General features: G+C 37.9%; 1 protein-coding gene across 1 annotated transcript; it reads right to left on the bottom strand.

Annotated features, from left to right (window-relative positions):
• Positions 1-810: 810 nt before the first annotated feature.
• On the bottom strand, positions 811-19705 carry ghrhrl (growth hormone releasing hormone receptor, like). The gene is made up of 13 exons (XM_032526893.1): positions 17817-19705; positions 10612-10717; positions 9960-10067; positions 9418-9509; positions 8423-8526; positions 6467-6599; positions 6167-6320; positions 5452-5512; positions 4632-4701; positions 4424-4515; positions 3444-3573; positions 2769-2810; positions 811-2047 (listed from the first exon to the last, which is right to left on the bottom strand). Exons 1-13 carry the CDS (start codon positions 17868-17870, stop codon positions 1946-1948), a joined length of 1248 nt encoding a protein of 415 aa, XP_032382784.1. The 5' UTR covers positions 17871-19705; the 3' UTR covers positions 811-1945.
• Between the last annotated feature and the right edge of the window lie 526 nt (positions 19706-20231).

Here is a 20231-nt window from a genome sequence, read left to right as displayed (position 1 = left end):
GCCATTGCTTTTAAGAACAACAATAATAAGGTTTTCCTTATAAAGCAAAGGGAAACAAATTACAAAATACTTTTAAATTGTTTATAGGAATGAAAATCTTTATAAATAATTATATACAATTCCAGTACCAGCATATTGTATCAAGATTGTATCTGAATTACATGCAGCAACAAAGACTTTGATGGCTTTTGCTTGCATCACTTATTGGACATTCTGTAGCTGCCAGCTGATTATATGTTTATTTCGTGAAAGAGGTTGCAGAGAGCCATGATGAAGCTGAGTAAACGTTTTATACATGAACTTGCAGGAACCAGTTTTTTTCCACAAGGCAGTAAAACATTACAGAGAGGCACAAGAAAAGCAGCAACATCCAAATGCAACAACAGAGAAAAGGGACTATACAACAAGTCTGACAAATGACTGGTTTATACATTCAGTTTTAGGCAAACCATTTGTTTACATAACGAGGATTGCGGATGCTCCAGAACTGGGAAGTGATTCAATACTTTGCATGACCTTTATCTTAATTAAAAAAAATAATAATAATAATCTTTTCACCTTAGGAATAAAGACAACCTAAAATTCTCCAAAAGAGATCTAAGATTTGTATTGGGAATTTTTTATTCTTTACTGCATGCATTCAGTACTGTATATGTTAGTCATATCTTGATGTCAATCTATTTTATTTACTTGATAGGGCCTTGAGGAATAAAAGAGATCAAAAACCAAATTCTCACAAAAAGGTCTAACGCAAATTTAATTGGTTTCTATTTTCATTCTTTACATGACCATGCAATTCACAGTACTGTACGATATGTTAGCATCATATACATTGATGTCAAATCATTTTGATTTATTACTATGATAAAGTTTCCATTCATGGTTTCTTGTCCTTTGCTGGATCTCAGATGGCAGTAGAGATGTCTTTAGCAGCTAACGCCATAGTGTGACTTCAAGCTATATGTCTATTAAGCTGGAATTAAGTTTTTTTATTTTTATCTTGATACTTACTTACTTACTGTAAACACATACTATGAATTATGTTTTTTTTAAAGATTATTTTTGACAGGACAGTTAGGTGAGAAAGGGACGACATGCAGGAAATAATCACCGGTCGGATCCAAACCCTGGACCTCTGCATCGAGGCATAAACCTTGAAGTACATGTGCGTCTGCTCTACCACTGAGCCAACCTGGCCACCATGCTGTGAATTAATAAATAAATAAGCAAACCCATACATAAATATACAATTAAACGAATGATGATTCATTTGGCAGTAGGCTACAGCTTCACATGTTCAACATGCTAAGCTGTAGCATCTGTGATATTTGTAATCAAATTTTGAATATACTTACTTTAGCATCTCATCTCAACTCTTTACCATCCCATATTATAAAAAGAGATATTTCCATGCCAGAAGAGAACATTTCAGACAGAATGAATCAGAAAACTAGCATAATATGGGACATTTAAAATGTACACTCAACAAAAGTGCATTGTTTAGCTGGGCAAAACATATATCTGTTGAAACTATTTACTTTCTCATTGATGGTTCTCTAACCGTTATTCGAAACTCTCAGCTCAGTAAAATTAGCACTCTTTAATTTGACAAGTGAGGTCCCCAAGGAAAACTTGAAGCTTTCTAAAGTTGTTGCCACATGGGAAATGCATATGAAATGGGTAGGATCTGTCTTGAAAAGTGTAAGTAAAATGTCATGAGGTTTCAGAATCATTTTCCATTGGTAAGTTCACCTTAGTTCCTCCATTCTGGCAGAAGGAGCGCAGCTAGTAAAAAGTCTATTATCAAGTTTGGAATGAAAACTTACAGATGTGGTGAACCATTGGTATTGTGCGAACTGTGCAGCCCATTGGAGACGATGACGTGCACAGAAACAATCTTCAGTCGATGTCCAAATAACCTGTAGGATGAGGGGGAAGGCCACTACTAGAAAGGTGTGTCCATCTGGCTGCATTTTGCAGCAGGTGAGACCACACCATAGCTCCGCCCCTGCCACCTCAGCCACTGCATGTGGACTTCTTTTTGGACCTGTCAAACACACATACTCAAAATTTTTCTAACTATTAAGATATGCCACATATATTTCTTTAAATATAGATTATCTACAAATTCTTGCCCTATTTCTCTGAACTTAGGATAAACTAGCCAGGTAAAACTTGAACACTACATTTTATAATTTCTTCCCCATTGCATCACAAGGCATTTTATTGGATATTAAGTCATCTAATTTATGTGGCATTTTAATGGAGTATCGTAAAATCTATGAAGCAATTAGATATCATGCATTTCCTCTGGCATTTTCCTCTAAACATTATTCTTTGATAAACCATGGCGATCAACAATATTCTTTGTATCTATAAGAGGATATAGACATAGATTAAATACATTTATTGGTCTATATGATAATTGAGTAAATTCCAAGTATTATAAATGACGCCCCAAAGCACCAAACAGATGAACATGGGTTAAGAGTTATTGTTTACTAAGTATTCAACAGCATGTGTGGGGTTGGCCTCACATTAATGTTGGTGGTTACATAAGAGCTCAAGGTCCTTCCCCTATGCAATAAGGGGAAGAGAGGCACTAATTATTTTGCTTTTTAAGCCTTGATAACTCTTAACCACTCCCCCCTAACTGGTATGTGATCCAGGTAAACTGGTTTATTGTGCAGCAGAGAGCTGTACAATACCTGTGTGCTTGTTGAATATGTTATAGGAAATGCTTGAGAGTTGTGTGGCTATGTACTGACCTCTTGATTAAGAAAGCAATAGAGAATCGCTACAAGAAGCCCCTGTAAGAGAGATGGTGATAATCATTAACACTTAGAATGAGTCGGAACATTTAAAACGCTGCTCATGTGAAGATATAGCTTGACAAATGAGAGCTGAAAAAGTAAAAATGGGTTTGGGAAAAATGATTATCTTTCTCTAACGCAGCCAGCAAACAAGTGGAATAATGAATGGTTTGGATTTCTACCTCATTAATACGCTGTATGTATATGTGTAATTTAAAGGAAAAGGCTGTACACTCTGCTCTTATCTTTATACTAAATTATGCAGAATTAAATTGGACTTACTTGTTTTACCTCTTTTATAAACAAAGCCTGGGTTACAGCTATTTGGGCACCTTTGTTACCAGTATGTTCCATACTTTAGTGCCACCTCTGTGCTTAATTAATTTAATTACAGGAAGGGGGACAAAATTAAAACTCAACTTGGCAAGCTGACAAGCAAACCCGCCTGTCTGTGCCACATGCGACATGAAGTGGAGGAAGCCATAAGTACAGTCTCACAGAGCTAATAGCATGGATCTAGACTCTCACTCTTGTTTACATAAATTGTCTGTGGAAAGGTGAACTTTAAGATTAGGTTTTATTAAACAGCTTGTTCAACGCATTTGTAAATTAGCACTTGTATGTGTGTACCTGGAAGGATCCCATGCAGAGCTCAATACAGAGGCGCAGGTTAACATTGAAGTAGTCAGGCAGAAAATTGAAGACCATGTAGTGAGTACCAAACAAAGGGATGAGGAGGAGGGTAGACTTAGTCAGGCGTCTGTTGCACAAAAGAAAAGAAACAAGATGCAGGAGGTGAAGCTAACTCAGGGAGTAATTTAGTGAGCGTCTAATATGAATGCTGCTCCAGCAAAGCATCATGCATGAAGCAACCCTAGTAATCAGATACCAATCAAGAGCAGCTTGTGTGTGTGTGTGTGTGTGTGTGTGTGTGTGTGTGTGTGTGTGTGTGTGTGTGTGTGTGTGTGTGTGCGTCAGTCTATACACGGCTTTTGCTAATGAGGAGAAAGGTTGCAGCAGGTGCATGATTCAAAGTGAGGATAATAAAATGTGAGTGCAGAGGTGATGTTTTTTATTTGAAGGGGAACATATCAATTATTACCTGGTGCAATTGATTCAAGCTTCATTTAGCTTACATACCTTTGGTGCTGTATGTCTTTAATAAGATCCGGATATGCATGATGTCCCTGAACACTTTCAACCAATTAGTGAGCCTGTTTCAATTAGAAATTATGCATTCTGGGAGGTGAAAAGGTAGACGTGCCCAGACTGACTAGTTTGAGGTTGAACAGTGACTGAATGAATTATGCATTGCCAACTGTGGTGCATCAAATGTTTTCACAAAAACTTGCATCTTTTGCTACATCAAAGTGTAAACTTATCAGGGTGGAAAAGTATTAAAGTAAGTGAAAAAGTATTTGAAAAGGTGTCCATTCAACAGTATGAGATAAACAAGTCACATGGACGCAATTTTGAAAATCCAAGATTGTGTGAGAAAAGATGAAAGCTAAATTTGATAAAAGCAGTGCATGTAGTAATGTCCAAAGTAGGAGATACTGTATCACTGCTGAGTTCAGCCTCTCATACTGTGTGTGCAGCTTAAGCATTACCTGTACTGAGAGGAGTTATTGAAGTGGATCAGCCGAGGATTGAGCTTCTGTATCAGGATTCTGATGATGTTCATGAAGAGTATAAAATTGACCTGTGGATTGAAAAAGCAAGAATGATAAAATCAAGACTCTCTATTCTAATATGCATAAAAACAAATAATCTGCATGGGTGCATGATTACACAAATATCTTTTATAGGAGTATTTACCGTTATAGACACAACAATTGGTCCCTTGATGATCCACCAATAGGGCGAATCCTCATTGATGTCCCAACATCTATGTAGGAAGACATTTTGAAATAATAATAACAATAATAATAATATAATAATATAATAATAATACATTTTATTTAAAGCGCCTTTCATGAAACCCAAAGTCAGGACAGTAAAATTAAAGTCATCTCATAAAGGTGCTGAAGTTCACACTAGGGACATGCCGTAGGCTTGTTGAGGAGGATCTCAGTGAGCGGGCAGGGGTGTAATACTTTAAGTTGTCACAATAGAGCAGTGCGAGACCACCTCCCCTCCGGGATGAACAGGGTTTACAGATGTCAACAAATCCATGCATGCAGACTGCTTGGTTCAGGTAGAAGAAACCATCGCTCTGCTCCCACACCTCAGCGAGACACAGAAAGTCCACGGTCTACAACGAAGTCATTGACGAGAATGTGAACAATAGAAATGTGCTCTATAATCTGCCTGCAGAATTTATTTTAGGTGTGATGGACAATGACTTCAACTGGCCATGGAACAAAAATCAACTCATAACCAGAAACAAAAAGAAATGAGTACAAATTGAGCACAAATTACACATTTGTTTTAAAGGTTTAAAAGTGTAATGTCTCACCTCCTGTCTTATCGGTGTGTTTCTTCCGCAAAAAACTATATTGTATATCAGTAAATCTTAAGAAAATGATACACTGTGGCTCTGTTTGTCATTATTCATGTTGGAATGGGGTGTCAATGTAGGACAGGATAGAAAGTAAATGTGCTTGTGGAGATAGAAGCAGTAGAAGTTTATACATACTCTGTGTCCTCAAAATACACCCTTGATCCAATCCACAGGACAATGAAGAGCACAGGTACACCTGTGGAGAGGCAAAAAAGAAAAACTAATGTCAGTTAGATGCAATCAATACACACACTGATTTAAAAATCCCAAAAATCTGATATGCAAAGAAAGAAAATCTGCAACACAAGGCGAGTGTCCAATATAAAGAGACATGGACTGGAAACTGCAAATCGCACAGTGCCAGTGTTAGAGAATCAGGAGAATAACCGTCTGGAGTATCACATTTTAGGGATATTAATAAAAAACGCTCAGATCAAAAAAGCAGAAAAACATTTTGCACTTAATGCACTGGCTGCATAAACAAAATTAACAGCAGTGCCTTGGCCCACACAAGCCAATGTGGACATGAGTGCACTTGCAAACATTTCAATCAATTTGCATTAATAACTATTATTATTGTAGATTTTTTCTCTTGTCACGAGTGTAACTAACCTTGAGCCAACATACTACATGTAATGCAGAGAGTAAAATTCAAGTATCTGTAGATATATATGATCCAGTCTCAAGCCCCCTCATTTTGTAATCCTTGCATATATTACCTACAAATGTTCATTTTTTTAATTTATTTTTTAAATAGCAATTATCATACAGGGATATCATAAAATCAAACCAAACTCTGCAGCTCAGCGTGACATATGTTGAGGAAACTGTAAATGTCAAGGTCTCTCACCCCATCCCAGCAGGCTGAAGCCCCAGAGGCACCGACGGCTGTGATTAAAAGACGAAAGCAGCAGGGAATTGAGGTACACCGCCTCCACCAGGAGCCAGAAAAAATTAGACATTACACAGTAGTGACAGAAGACCACAGATGCCTTACAGGCAAACTGGACGGAAAAAAACACAGGAAGGAAAAGAAGAACACAGAGAGAACTGTAAGGGGGGATTAGTACACGAGCTGAGGTGCACAATCGATATGCGATGAGGAATCCGCCCGTCGGAATTCCTTTTCCCGGCATTGTCATTATCTTACTGTGGAAAGGGTGCAGTGGTTGGTGTCGTCATTCGAGAACAGAGTTGCATCCTTTATGAACACCGCCACAGCTCTCAAGATAAATGTGATGAAGAGCTGAATGTGAATGAAGTTCCTGGCACAACGCAGCCTCCTGAAAAATAAGGTGACACACATGTAATGAATTTACTGTAGTGTTGTCTAATGCACAAAAACATATCAAAGCCAGATGGTTTGATCAGAGAATAAGTCAGCCAGATGGTCAAAATAAGTTCTGCTTCACAACACATTGTTAAACCCTATCTAACACCACGGTGTCCATGGTTTTTTATAAGCAGTTGACACAGTATGATGATCAGTTTAGGGTTTGACAATAAATAACATTAAACCAGAGATGAAAGTTATGGAACTGTGATTTTAAAGAGATTTTCATAACAGATTTCTAAGCCCGCTGGATGAAGAAAATAAGAAACCATAAACAAAGAGGTTTTGTGTTTCTGCTGTACATGCTCCTACTTCTTTGAATCCAGTGAACTATAGAAAAGCTTAAGGGAGCGCAAGGAAACCCTTAACATTGTGACAATCAGTTGTTAAGTGGACTATCGGACCTTTCAATAGGGGTCCACATCCAAGATGGAAAATAGTGGCAAAGGAGTATGTAGGAAGGAGAAGTACATCAGGAATCATCAGATGGAAAATTATGGTGAGTTATTAGCATCATAACACCATTTCATTACAGTTATGTTTGATTTGTACTTTAAAATGACTTTTCCCAACCAAGGTTATAATACTTAACAAAAATGGACAAAATAACAAAAACTAGGTGGGAAAAAACATTGTTGTAAACTGAAACAAAAATAAAAACGAGGCATTGCAAAAAAAACGAAAACTAAAACTGTAAAGTAATGTCTGAGAACGCCAAGCCCCCCTGCAGAAGCTAACCCCCGTACAGGGCATGGATGTATGGGTACAGGGCCGGGCAGCATGATGGAGACAACCGTAGGACAGAGAACACTGCAGGCGGGATTTTACCGGCAACCCAGTAGCTGGTTAGTAAATATGCAGAAACACCATAAGCATGAAGAAGCGTGGGTTAATATGTGGATTAATACTGGGGTGTCTACACAACTGTGTGAGTCGATTGACTTCAAAAAGTTCACCACTTTACTCAAACCAAAGTTTAAACACCAGTTCCTGTATGTCTTCTTTAGTCCATTGGCTATTTAGGTTTTTTTCCTGGTACACTCCACTTACACATTTTGCACTTATTGCAGCGCCTTGTGTAGACGGTTTACATATTTGTGCTCATCGTGTGTACATTGTATGTATCGGTGTTATTGTTGAATACATTGTGAATGCATATTTTTAAAATTGTATGATGTTGTTGAGTTATTATTACACAATACTTTTTCTGACCTTTTTAGAATCTTGCCCCTGACAAATAACCCATATTTCAAAAAAGACATAACTAAAACTAATAAAAACTAAACTAAAACTAAGCAATTTCCAAAAATAAAAAATAAACTAAACTAGAAATAAAAATAAAAACTAATGAAAATTGCAAAACTACAAAAACCTTGTTCACAACAGCATTGCTTCTCTTCCTAAAAGAAAAGTACTGCATTTTGGGAAAAATGCTCATTTGCAAGAGTTAGATGAGAAGACCGATACATCTCAAACTTCTCTTCAAACTCTCAACAAGAAAGTGCAAACGTATTATACTATCCCTCTAATATAGTACACAAGGACGCCTTTTTAAATGTGTCAAAGCTAATAGCACTATCAAAGCCGTCACTCTTGTAATAATCATTTTTGGATTACAGTTCAACAATATTGTTGTGATTGCTTCTTGAATCTGTGGAGAATGCAATGGCCTAAAGATTACCATAATGCACCGGTTACTGATGAAAAATTGAATAAAAGTCTGTCTGCCTATTGTCTGGACAAACAACTTATTTCAATGTCATCTGTTCTTACCTGAAGAGCAACAGGATGAATACAGCAACAGCCAGCACCACTAGAGAGATACTGTAGCCAACGGTGTATATCAGCTTCACTGTGGCAAAGTATAACTGCTCTGTCTGGAAGCAAGACGAGAAAAAAGATTTTGTATTAAAGAACCTTATACTTCAACGTCCAGGCTTTTCAAAATGCTTCCAGGCCTCAAAATGTATGCAATGCCTCAAAGTGACACCAAATTGCAGACAAGCCAGGACTCAACTGTATTGAAGAGATGACTGTGGCATTACAAGCAAGAAAGCTTTCTCCACATTTTGAGGCTGAGCCTAATGGCAGCATGACTGGACTAAGCAGACTACTGAAATTAACTCAAAAAAGTAGATAAAGCACTGAAGCAACTTAATTACACGAGAACTTGTAATTACTGAGATTTTGCCCGTTATTGGAAAACGCAAACAAAAGATGGTCTGAATAGCACCAAAATCAGTTACTAATAATTATCCTCCACACTGTTAAGTACGATTAAGCCCCATTCTCTCTTTGTGAAACAAGATCATTTTAAAAATAATAATTTCAGCTATTACTTGATGGGTGACATTTAATTCACTTACTGCCTTGCGAAAGTATTTTAACATGACGCACAATTATGTTTGAATAGATTTTCTGTTCTGCTCTTGAGAGGCTGTGAGCCAGTAAGCATACATACTCAAATCTAAACTACACTAAAAAGTAACAAACGTAGGTGTATGGGCGACTGTTTCACTCCATTACAGTCTAACAGGTTGCAACGACAATTTTGACATAACCTCTTGTAACATGGTACATTTTTCTTTTCTAATTTAGCTTTTTCAGTCTGTTAATTTAGGAAGTTGCCACGCGGTCTGCATTTGTCCCTGTTTTTATTGTTAGATTTTTTATCAGTTCCTCCTTGCTTCTGTTCCTTCTCGTCCTGTCATGACGTCTGGATTCTGGAGTCAGACCTCCTTAACTGCTTCGCCCCCAGCAACTCTCACCTCAGGAATGTCATCATCCACACTGCAGGCGATGTGGTACGGTGGGAAATGCCTGGACCAACCTCCGCTGGTGCAGTTACGGCTCACTGAACCTGAGGTGAAAGGCCAAGATATCAAAAGGTCAGCCATAACGAGATCACTTCAGATTAGATTCACTTGTCAAGAGAAAGAGTTCAAATGTTTAATGTTTTTAGCCATGATGGCAGTGGGTATGTCCACATTTGAAGGATATATTGTAATTGTGTCGATGCATAGTATTTTAACTCTCACACAACCAACTCTGTTATCATACCACCGCAGTGAGTTGTCATATGAAAGCTTGCTTGTTGTTAAAATAGAAATCTTTTCCATTTCTGCCATCCATCCAATATGACTTGAACGCAGCATTAGCATGTAGCTCAAAGCACAGCCTCACAGGGCTGCTAGTGAAATAAACAAATACACATCCTTTATGAAATGATCAGGATCAAAAACACCTTTTACTGCTCTGGTCATTATCCCAACACCCCCTTTACTGTGTCACCATGGGATCCTTTACTCACCTGTGTTGTTTCTGAAGAGGGAGAAGATGGCAGGACAAGCTGTTTGGACTGTTTCCCCAACTTCTGCATGAGGCCAGCAGGCAATTGCATCCCAGAATGGCTGACAACCTTTTCGGAAAAGTAGAAAGAAGGTAAGTTTGTGTCTATTGGGGTAGTTAATTCTAAGAGAGATTCCATAAACACACATTCATATGCACTGCCATACAACGCTGCCTGTAATACACACGGTTTAAATATATACTCATGGAGATACAGTAGAGGTAAATGGGGTGTATCATGCACAATACCCCCAACGACATTCCTCAAAGCCATAACATACGCCTCTTTGTAAATTGTATTAAAACAAGAATGAGGAAGTACTGTAGATCTGCAACCAAGACCTTTATCTTGAGATAGATAACATACATAAATCCTTATGTAACTATCCATAATGTTCTCCTCTACGGATGCATCACAGTGATAAATCAACCAGTGCGATTTCATTCTGCAGTTGGGACACTCTGGTGATGATTCTTTGTGATGCATTTATTCCAGCTTTAGACTCTTGTACTTAATGTGAACATTTGCAGTATATTTCATATCACAATTACAGGCACGCCTGGATTTATATGAGCTATACTTCTGCAGGGTGATTCTAAAACGGAAAACATACCTTCTGTGGTTCTGTTGCTCTGCTCTGCAATGTACTGAAGGCAGTGACGCTCCTCTTTCTCCAGTTGAAATATGTACTCGCATTCCGGGTGCAGGCTTGACAAGGCCTAGAGGTAGGAAAGAAGGAAGGAAGGAATGCTTAATTAGATCTAAACAGACATTCAAGCAGAGGACGCAGTGGCTTCGCAGTCTGTAATTCCATAAAAAAGGCATTTTATGCATATGTCAATTTCTGGGTAGTGACTCATTTTGCCTTTAGTGGGAAAAAGCTTCCCACCTAAAACAGTAACCTTTTGCCAAAAAAAAAAATATTTCCATTGGTGGCATATTATGAAATTTTTTTTTTTTTCAACACAGTTATTTTGTGTCTCTGGTACTTCCACACACATACAAACTTGGAAAAATAAAAAACTCTCCATGCGGTTTTGAGTGAGATACGGGTTTCTGCATGTCCTCTTCCTTCAGTCTCTGGGTGAGCTGTTCAAATTCTGAGAGGCTTTCTACGTCACTAGCCGAGACGAGGTGGCTAACCGTAGCACATTCTAGCGCTAGAATGCTAGTTCGTTCTCAATGGTAAAACACTGCTACAACACACACTAATTAATCATAATCTACTATACAAAAGAACTACTTACATGTCCCTGTTCTGCAGGTATTCCATAAGTGTGCCCTCATTTAGAAGAAGTCTCCCAGCTAATCCTGCCTGGTACTGACCAAAGTTGGAGAAAGAGTTATCTAGCTGATGTGATCGTACCTAGCTACTGCACATGTGCGACTCCCAACAAAGATAGTATAGAAGTGAGATGTCTCACTCTGTAGGTAAAACAGAGAACTAAACACACAGGATGAAAACAGGATCTGCAGCAATGTGCAGTACAACAAAAATATGGTGTTTTCTGAAAATGAAACCATGTATAGCTATTCTGGAACAACCTCAAAATACAATTATGAACCTGAAAATGAGCTAATATGGGGACTTTAACCACTGCGCACATAGAGGGAAAGCTCAGAAAATTAATTAAAAGAATTTGTTCCTAAAGACACCAATGATTGTTTTGGCCTCCAACAACTCCATGCTTCATCCGTTTAGTGCCGCTCAGAGATCTTTCTGTTATTCTGCTCCTGCTCCTCCCTCCAGTTTCTGATGAAAAAGGAACCGATGGAAGGTAGATGTTGAGGGTAACATATGGAGGAGAGTGGATGAGGGAAGTGTGGTCCAAATAAGCAAAGGATTGTCATGAATGTGGTAGTTATCCTTTGGACTGTACCGCAACACTGTGAGTGTGTGTGTGAGAGTGTTTGTTCTCGCTATTTAGTGTAATTTTTGTGTTACATTTAATTTTGTTTTTTATCTCATTCTGCAGGTAAATTCAAGGGGTCTTGGATTTAAATGGCAGGGCAGGGCCATTTCTTGTTAGCTTCAACAACACACCGCAACAGTGTGTGTTTCCTGATTAAAGTTGTCCATGGTGTTGCTACTGAAGTACAGTATCTATCTGCTTTCTTCCTATTAACCTACACATTTTGTCATCATTTAATATCTGCTTTCATATGGTAATGTACCTTAATTTTTTATTACACTGCTATTGACTTAATCAAAAACAAAAAATATGTTTAAAGAAACATAATTTGAGATATCACAGGCAGTCTGGTACATAATTTGCCATGAAAAAGACAACAAACAACCAGCAACAAAAGCTCATTTTTTCAGTCACTGCATGAAAAAATCATTATCTAGTTATAGTGGCTAGGATGTGAAAGGAAGGAATGAGAGTGTGCGTGTGTGTGTGTGTTACATAGAAAAGCAAAGCAAATGCAGACAAAAGTAGAACAAATTGGTACTTATAGGCAGATATTACAATGCCCCTCTGCCCCTACATTTCCAAAATAACTTGAGATTTTAAGAATGTATTGCACTTAGTTTTTCCCATACTGAGTAATTTTGAGGCCGCTATTTGAGTTTCTCATTTGGTTTTTGAAGATAAAGACCTAAAAACACAGAGGACAGCCCAACAGGTTGCAAACACAGCCTTACTGAAGTCGTCTCTTCTATTGATAGGCATATTGCACGTACTTTTGTCCTGGATTCAGCTAAGTTCTATCGCATGTTGAAACACCTGAGGTAACTCTTAATGAAAAGAGGCTTCAGAGGCTAAAGTCCTCTGAGACCACAAACACTCCCTCTGGAGAGTTTCCCCCGCTCACCAGCTTTCTGAGTGTCATCCAATAGGATGTGCGTTATAAACATTTTCCATTAAAAATATCTATGAGTTTCTCTGAAGGGCAAACAGCAACATCTGCACCCATACAAAACCCACCTGGAGCCATTTCATGAAATTACATGACTGAGTACGCCTTGCATAGAACCAGCTTTTTATTATCATAATGGCGTGCATTGGATTTGAACTGAGTGAGGGTATGATGTTATTGGAAAAACAAAAAATCACTTCGGAAATTGACATTAAAATGCTGAACGTGTAACGGCAGTGTACAAAAAATGCACAGATTTCCATATTTAATCATAAAAGTAAAATAAGTAAATTCATGAGTTTCAAATCGGGATTTTTAGATTCAAACATATTCATGTATTTGACATATTGATCAATATTTCCATGAAGTGTCAATAGAGAAGACATCTAATCTTCTCATTCAATCAAGCCAAACAGTTTGCCTTTGAGATTCACACCAAAGGCAAAGCCCTGGCATTAGAATAACTTAAACCCAACAGACTGGGCATTAAATCAAAAATAATTCCGCGCCTTGAAAATCTTCAGGATACATTTGAAAAGAGATAACCATAGGTGAAATTGGTTTGAATCAAAACTCTCCATTTTTGTTTCTCCATGCAATCCCTCACCTCGGCCCTTTCTCCTGGGTTTGCTTCTTAACTGCCAACTTGTTCCCCATCTCACACATACACACATATAATGGGATTCTTGGAAAAAAGCTGAAGCTTGTGTTTGTGCAGAATAACAAACCACTTTAGCAACTATTTCAAAACCACCTACAGAATAAACACAATAGAGAAAACTAGGTGGAATTGAACACAATCCTCCTGACAGTTGTTGTCAAAAAAAAACGTTTTTCCCCATTTTCTTTAAATAGGTAGGAACAAAGCAACCTCTCTGTATCATCTCTCCCTCCATTAATGTGGAACCAGCGCGCTTTAGAGGAGGGTCTGGCAAAGCAAGACTAACGTGGTACAGATGTGTCGGAAGCAACCTGAGCAAATCGCTGCCAGTCCTCTTTTTTCTTAATGCAATGCTAATAATTTAATGAGAGGTGTCATTGTGCAATTTATGCAGCAATTACTGCTCTTCCAATTCAAAGGCAGGCGGGGGACTGGTGGAATAATGGTTTACCTCGGCCCCTGCAGAGAAACCAGAGTTTACGGTAAATGTCCTTCAAGGTGGGACATGTATGCAGTTGTAACAGTATATTGTTATCTGCTTAACTATGGATGTTGTTATAATATATTTTTTAACGTGGAATACACAGCGCCAGAGTTAGAGCATTTATATTAAAAACTGAAAGAATATGCAATTGTTACTATAAAGCACACAACACAAAAGCATTGCCTAAATAGCACATTGTGCGTCAGATGGGTTCATGTAATGTACCACACATGGCTTCCCTGTATATGCAAGGTGATGCTGTAAAGATATGTTATACATGAGAATGGTGTGCAGTTTAGAGAAAGTGAGCAAAGCTTTGAATGGCAGGGGGTGAGGAACAAAGAGTCAAGACAGGGTGGCTGATGACATGCTCATGCATTTTAAAGGCATGATGGGATAAAGGGAGACACCATGCTGCATTTAGGAGACACAAACACAAAGACATTAGAAGGGAGATTGGAGGCTGCATAAGGTGAGTCTGGATAACATGAGCCATGAAACTGAATGCAAAGCTAAAGGCCCCGTTACACTGCCAGGTTAGCGTGCAGTCTGCTGTAAAAATGTTCTCTGAGGGCTGAAGTCCATTATCCACTAACTACCCAAAAAGGGGCCATCGAATTGAGCTCACTTTGCAGATGTTCACTTCGATTTTCAACAGTGAATTAGGTGCACTTTTACACTGCTGCTGTGGTGGCACAGGATATAAAAAACTACAACATGAAATGTGGTTAGGTGCCTTACTCAGAGTTAGATAGGAATATTGATAACACTGTCATATATGTACCAGGCTTGTGCAAAATTCAGAATTTCTAAATTGGCCTCCATTCAATTCATGAATTGGAACATGAATTGAATTGACTGCGCCCCACAGGAAATTGAATTTAAATTTGATCTAGAATTACAGTAAGTGGAATAAAATTTATTGAATCACTTCAAAGAAATTCCACACAGTCGCACAACAGAAAGAATGTGTTGACTCTCACATACATTCAGTGTTAGGAAGGTTACTATGGAAATTTAATTGCTTACTGTTATAAGTTACCCTTTATCATTGTGGTTTGGATTACTTTATTTGGATTACTTTATAAATGCAAAGCGATTTCCTTTTAATTTGATAAGTAACTAGTTGAATTACATATTTACCACAGTAATACAACTAAATACAATTACAATCATTTTGTAATTTAATAACATAGTTTCATTACACGTAACTAGTCACTCCTCAACCCTCCATACATTTTGTTTCAAAATATAGATAATAAGCATTCTGGGAAATGGAGTCATGTTCCATCATGTTCCACAAATTACAGTTACAATAAATCAAACTTAATTATTTGTTCAGTGACTTGAGCTTTTAACATTCATTGCTGGGGGAAAACATTTCCTGTTCATGTAAACTGTACAAGTAGTTCAAACTAATATAATTTATAGAATATGTAATGCAATCATATCTGACAAATTTTGTAAAGCTTCATTATTAAACACTTCACCTAAATTATGTATACAAATTTCTTAGAATTTTTATTGAATGGCAATTCGGCTTCCTTTAATTCAAATTTAAATTGTAATTCTAGATCCTTTTTTTACATTCATTCAAATTCAAGAATTGAAGTGGAATTTAGGATTCATTCTCAATTCAATTCTGAATTGTGCACAAGCCTGATATGTACATTAAATATGAATCTGGAACGAGCAACTGGTTAGCGTAGCGTAGCATAAAGACTGAAAACAGAAACAGCTAGCCTACCAGTACATCTGAAGGTAAATAATTTACACATGTACTGTATATCTTGTATAGAAATATGAAAAAGAAAAATTGTATTTTTTACAGTTATGTTATGTGCTGTCCAATTTCTTGGGTTTAGCGAGCAGTTTCCAGTCGTTATGCTGGAAACGTTAGCTTTGAATTTTTGTACAGTGTACTCTAGGCATAAAAAATAATAAGTATATTTCTCAAAATGTCTAACAAAAATGGAAATGGCAATGTATAAAAATCTGCTGGCTGCTTGTGAGGTGATTCAGGTTTAAGTCAAGACAAGGTATATGTATATCTGACCATAACCTACTATTTCACCAGTCAAAAAATATGATTGGACAAAACGTTTCATATTTTTAAAAATATTTTCTTATTTTTGTTCTCTCGGCTTAAAGTGCAGAATGTCAATTATATCTGAAAATTCAAGGAGACCATGGTCTCTCATCTGTATGTGTGTGTGTGTGTGTATGTGTGTGTGTGTGTGTGTGTGTGTGTGTGTGCGCCTGTGTGAGTGTGTGATGGACCCCGGTAGTTTATTATAATTCTCCGCAGTTCTGAGCATTGAGAGTGAATAGACTGAAGTGGAACATGTTGATGAGTGTCTGCCCTGTTCTCACTCTCTCTCTGTCACACTGATGATCATTCTACCTGTTTGCCCGCTTCTCATACTTCTATTCCAGGGTGGAAATTAGCAAGATGCCCATCTGATATTAACTTTATGAAGCTGTCGATAAAAACAGGCTGTCGGCATGTGAATGTGCATTTGTTTTGTGCAGTTTGTGCCTATCTCCCTTTTCACAGTTGATTTGCCAAGATGAAATGAACAATTACTGCACATAGTAAATAAAGTGGTAACATCAGCAAACAAAAGTCATTCATTTATTTTTAAATAAAGTGAATTCAGGTAGCATAATCTAATCCAATTTGTTTGTGTTTGTGGGAGGTGGGAGGGGTAGCCTAATGGAAAATGAAATCCATCAACATTTCCGTTGCTATTATTCCATCCCACATGCATACATTTTCCAACAGACCTGTTCCATGTTTTTGTGAATGCATAAACACAATACATAATTTTTAAATATACTCACATACATGCCTCTAACCTGTACTTCTATCTTTTCCTTCACTATTGTTTTGTCAGACGAATAGTCCAAAACTAACTTCAGCTAATTATTATAGAAGACTAACAAAACCAGTAGATCCTTACATATGAAACCAGAATGGAAGCTAAAACCAGTGAATTTTCAGCGTTTTTACCATATATTTTTTTGTTGCTGGTCATTGGTGCTTTTTACATATTATATATTTACCGGTATATACATACTGTATATATACATATATATTTTACATACTAGTGTACATAATAGTCTGTCAATTCTTAACCTTAATTTGTCCAGCTTTGTCCTTGTGTGTTATGTCTATTTCTGTGTAAGTACAAAAGAGCAATAAAGACAACTAAGTCAAATTCCTTGTATGCACACATGTACACATACTTGGCCAATAACGCTAATTCTGATAGGCCTACCTCAATATAATCCTATGTACACATATACATGCATACATATATCCATCCACACAACATAATACATAGGCTACTTGTGTTTGGGGCTGCACTTAACATTTCCACACTCACTTCAAATACTTCTGACTTAAAATCAGTCTGATACTGTATTATATGATGCAACTTGTAAATGATGAGCAAATTACTCTGTACCTGTGAAAACCTATACAGCTGCTTATCAGGTGCCAGACAGATGCAAGGTGTCCACACACTCATGCACAGACCCCGCATGCAGGCTCTTGTTTTAAATCTCATTACACACCATATGTCAATAAAATGCATGTATCAATAAAACGCATGTATATACAGTAGAAGATGGAAATGGAAAAATAGGAGATGAATAATGCCTATTTTTTAATCCCTCATAGTTCTCGAAATGTTTCGTTTTTTTTTAACAACTCTGTACATTTCCTGCAAAGATAGATTCAAGTTTTTTACATGGCAGAATAAAAAAAAATCTTTTCGCAAAAGTAAAGTTAAAGTGAATCACTCACAACTGAAGCCCAACAAAGAGTGAGTAAGATCCCTCTGATGTAGAGACAGGACATGTTGTCGGTTCAGCCCAACGTGGCGCTCCTTCAATGAGACTGCAAAGCGCTCCTGCAGGACGGGATGCTGAGTCTCTCTCTCTCTCTCTCTCTCTCTCTCTCTTTCTCTGGGTGTAAATACTTGTTAAGCTTGCAACAACAAAAATGTAGCGATTCCTGTGTACATTTTCAGAATAAAAACTTCACTATCAGTAAACTATCAGTAACAAAAGGGTCTGAAAAAAATATTCTACAGATTTCTATATCTTGGCAAAGGACTGCGTCCAATACTACAATGAAAGGACTGAAAAAAGTGTAATTACCGGTAACCATGTGTTGCATCGTGAAATACACGTTCTCTTTTATTTTGAAGGCAAAAGGCGGGTCGCAGTTTGGCCGGTTTGATGAAATCTAATAAAGCGGGAAGACTCTGTGTATGGAAAGTATGGGTGTCTCTGCGACTGTCTTTGAAATATTCCATGAACCCTTCGTCCAATCTACTTCACTTGTTGCAGCTTCTACCTTTACTTGATTGCTGGATAGCCTACCAAGAACACCTTTTTTTCACGTTTCGGGAGCACGAGCGGATAGCTGACAGGGGCATCGCAACTGTTGGGGCGGGAGTGACACATGCCATACAAAGTTAGCTAAAGAATAGGCGAGTACGAAAATGTAAGTTAGCATACTGCACTCCCACTACTGTAAGATAAAAGTAACGTTTAAATTTGTTTACACAAAGAAATATAAAACTACAGAAAAAAGGGTAGCCATACCCAGTCAGAGCAGAATGATGTGTCAGTGGGTACAGGCTTTCGGTGGAAATAGGGGAGAAGCAGTCTCTATGCATAGCAGTTATTGGACTACATTTTCAGCAAACCTGTTTCCCCTCAAGCAGCTCTCTCTCTCTCAGAGGAGGAGTGCACCAGCAGGAGGAGAATGGAGACAGAGGAAAGATTTAAAAGTGCAATATATGGTCCCCCCACCCTGGGGTTCACGGAGGTTGCCAGTCTGAAACCGCAGCATCCGCAACAATGTTGCTAGACGCTTGTCTCACAGAGGGAGCCAGACATTACTTTACAGCCCCCGGAGTAGCTAACGTTAGATGCTGGCTAACTTAACAGTAATAAAAGTCCGTGCTCACGCAGAGCTCTGTACCCAACTGACAGTCACACTTTTTATTAGAATTAGCTAGCTACAGTAGGAAACGCTAAAAAAAAAAAACACAACCTCGACGTCCTTTCCACACGCCAGACAGGTAGCTACACTTCCTTGGCTTAGACAATAGGTATCGCTAAAAATACCACTAACTTGCAGTCCTTTTCCACCCGACTGCTTAACGCTAGAATTACGGCAACAATCGACTAAACACACTGCAAGTTCACGGTGCTCTCTTCCAGATTTACAGCCCCCCTCCGTTAGCATGGCTGCGTTAGCCAGGAGAGTCGGAATCACTTTACTGGCCGTGTCTCAATTATTTTTGCGAGTAACCAACTCGAGTACTCTATATAATTCAATGTGAGTACACGAATGTTGAAATTACATAAAATGTCCGTCCCTTGAAGCCCGGATAAATTAGCCTGAAGCTAATGCTAACCCGTTCAGGAGGAAATTAGCCAACTCTGCGTCCTTGGGCTTTAGCGTTAGCTAAACCTGTCAAAAAAACTAAACTGAAATCCAACGATTATAGAAGTTATCTCACGGTAACGTTTTCTTCTTCATTGGTGTCTATGGCGAGGAAAAAGCTAAACGTGGCTTAATGTACCTAAACATCGATCAATTATCACCATATTTCTCTCACATATTGCTCCTCATAACTAGTACAAACTGTCAAAAAATCGGACCCAAAGTCCGATTACTATGGACGGTAGCTGACATTAAGCGTGGTCTGCTTCAATAAGGGATATTGTAAGGAAAAAGCTTAACTTCATAACTTACATAAATTAGGCCTACTTCATAATTGCAACCGCCTGTGTTGTATTCATTGTTGCAAAACTTGTTCTGTATATAGTTTGTTTGTTTGTTTTTTTTACATAAAAACCCTACTAAAAACCCTACTAAAATTGAATTCATACATAAAAAACATTGGTAATTTCTGAACAAATGCAATAAAAATAGCCACGTTAAGCTTTTTCACGTTAAGCTTTTTCCTTACAATATCCCTTAATGAAGCAGACACGCTTAATGTCAGCTACCGTCCATAGTAATCGGACTTTGGGTCCGATTTTTTGACAGTTTGTACTGGTTATGAGGAGCAATATGTGAGAGAAATATGGTGATAATTGATCGTTGTTTAGGTTTAGGTAGCCACGTTAAGCTTTTTCCTCGCCATAGACACCAATGAAGATAACTTCTATAATCGTTGGATTTCACTTTAGTTTTTTT

This window comes from Etheostoma spectabile, chromosome 9 (assembly GCF_008692095.1).
Source record: "Etheostoma spectabile isolate EspeVRDwgs_2016 chromosome 9, UIUC_Espe_1.0, whole genome shotgun sequence".
Classification (NCBI taxonomy): Eukaryota; Metazoa; Chordata; class Actinopteri; order Perciformes; family Percidae; genus Etheostoma; species Etheostoma spectabile.
The sequence above is the reverse complement of the archived record's forward strand: the minus strand, read 5'-3'. Positions and strand labels throughout refer to the sequence as shown.

Bases quoted from the DNA above. Each gene is read 5' to 3' on its own strand.
- ghrhrl (XM_032526893.1), bottom strand. From the start codon at position 17,870: ATGTCCTGTCTCTACATCAGAGGGATCTTACTCACTCTTTGTTGGGCT. The intron at 4,516-4,631 runs GTAAATACTCCT...TTCAATCCACAG, and splicing joins CAATTGTTGTGTCTATAACG to GTCAATTTTATACTCTTCAT. The intron at 3,574-4,423 runs GTAATGCTTAAG...TTTGTGCAACAG, and splicing joins AATAACTCCTCTCAGTACAG to ACGCCTGACTAAGTCTACCC.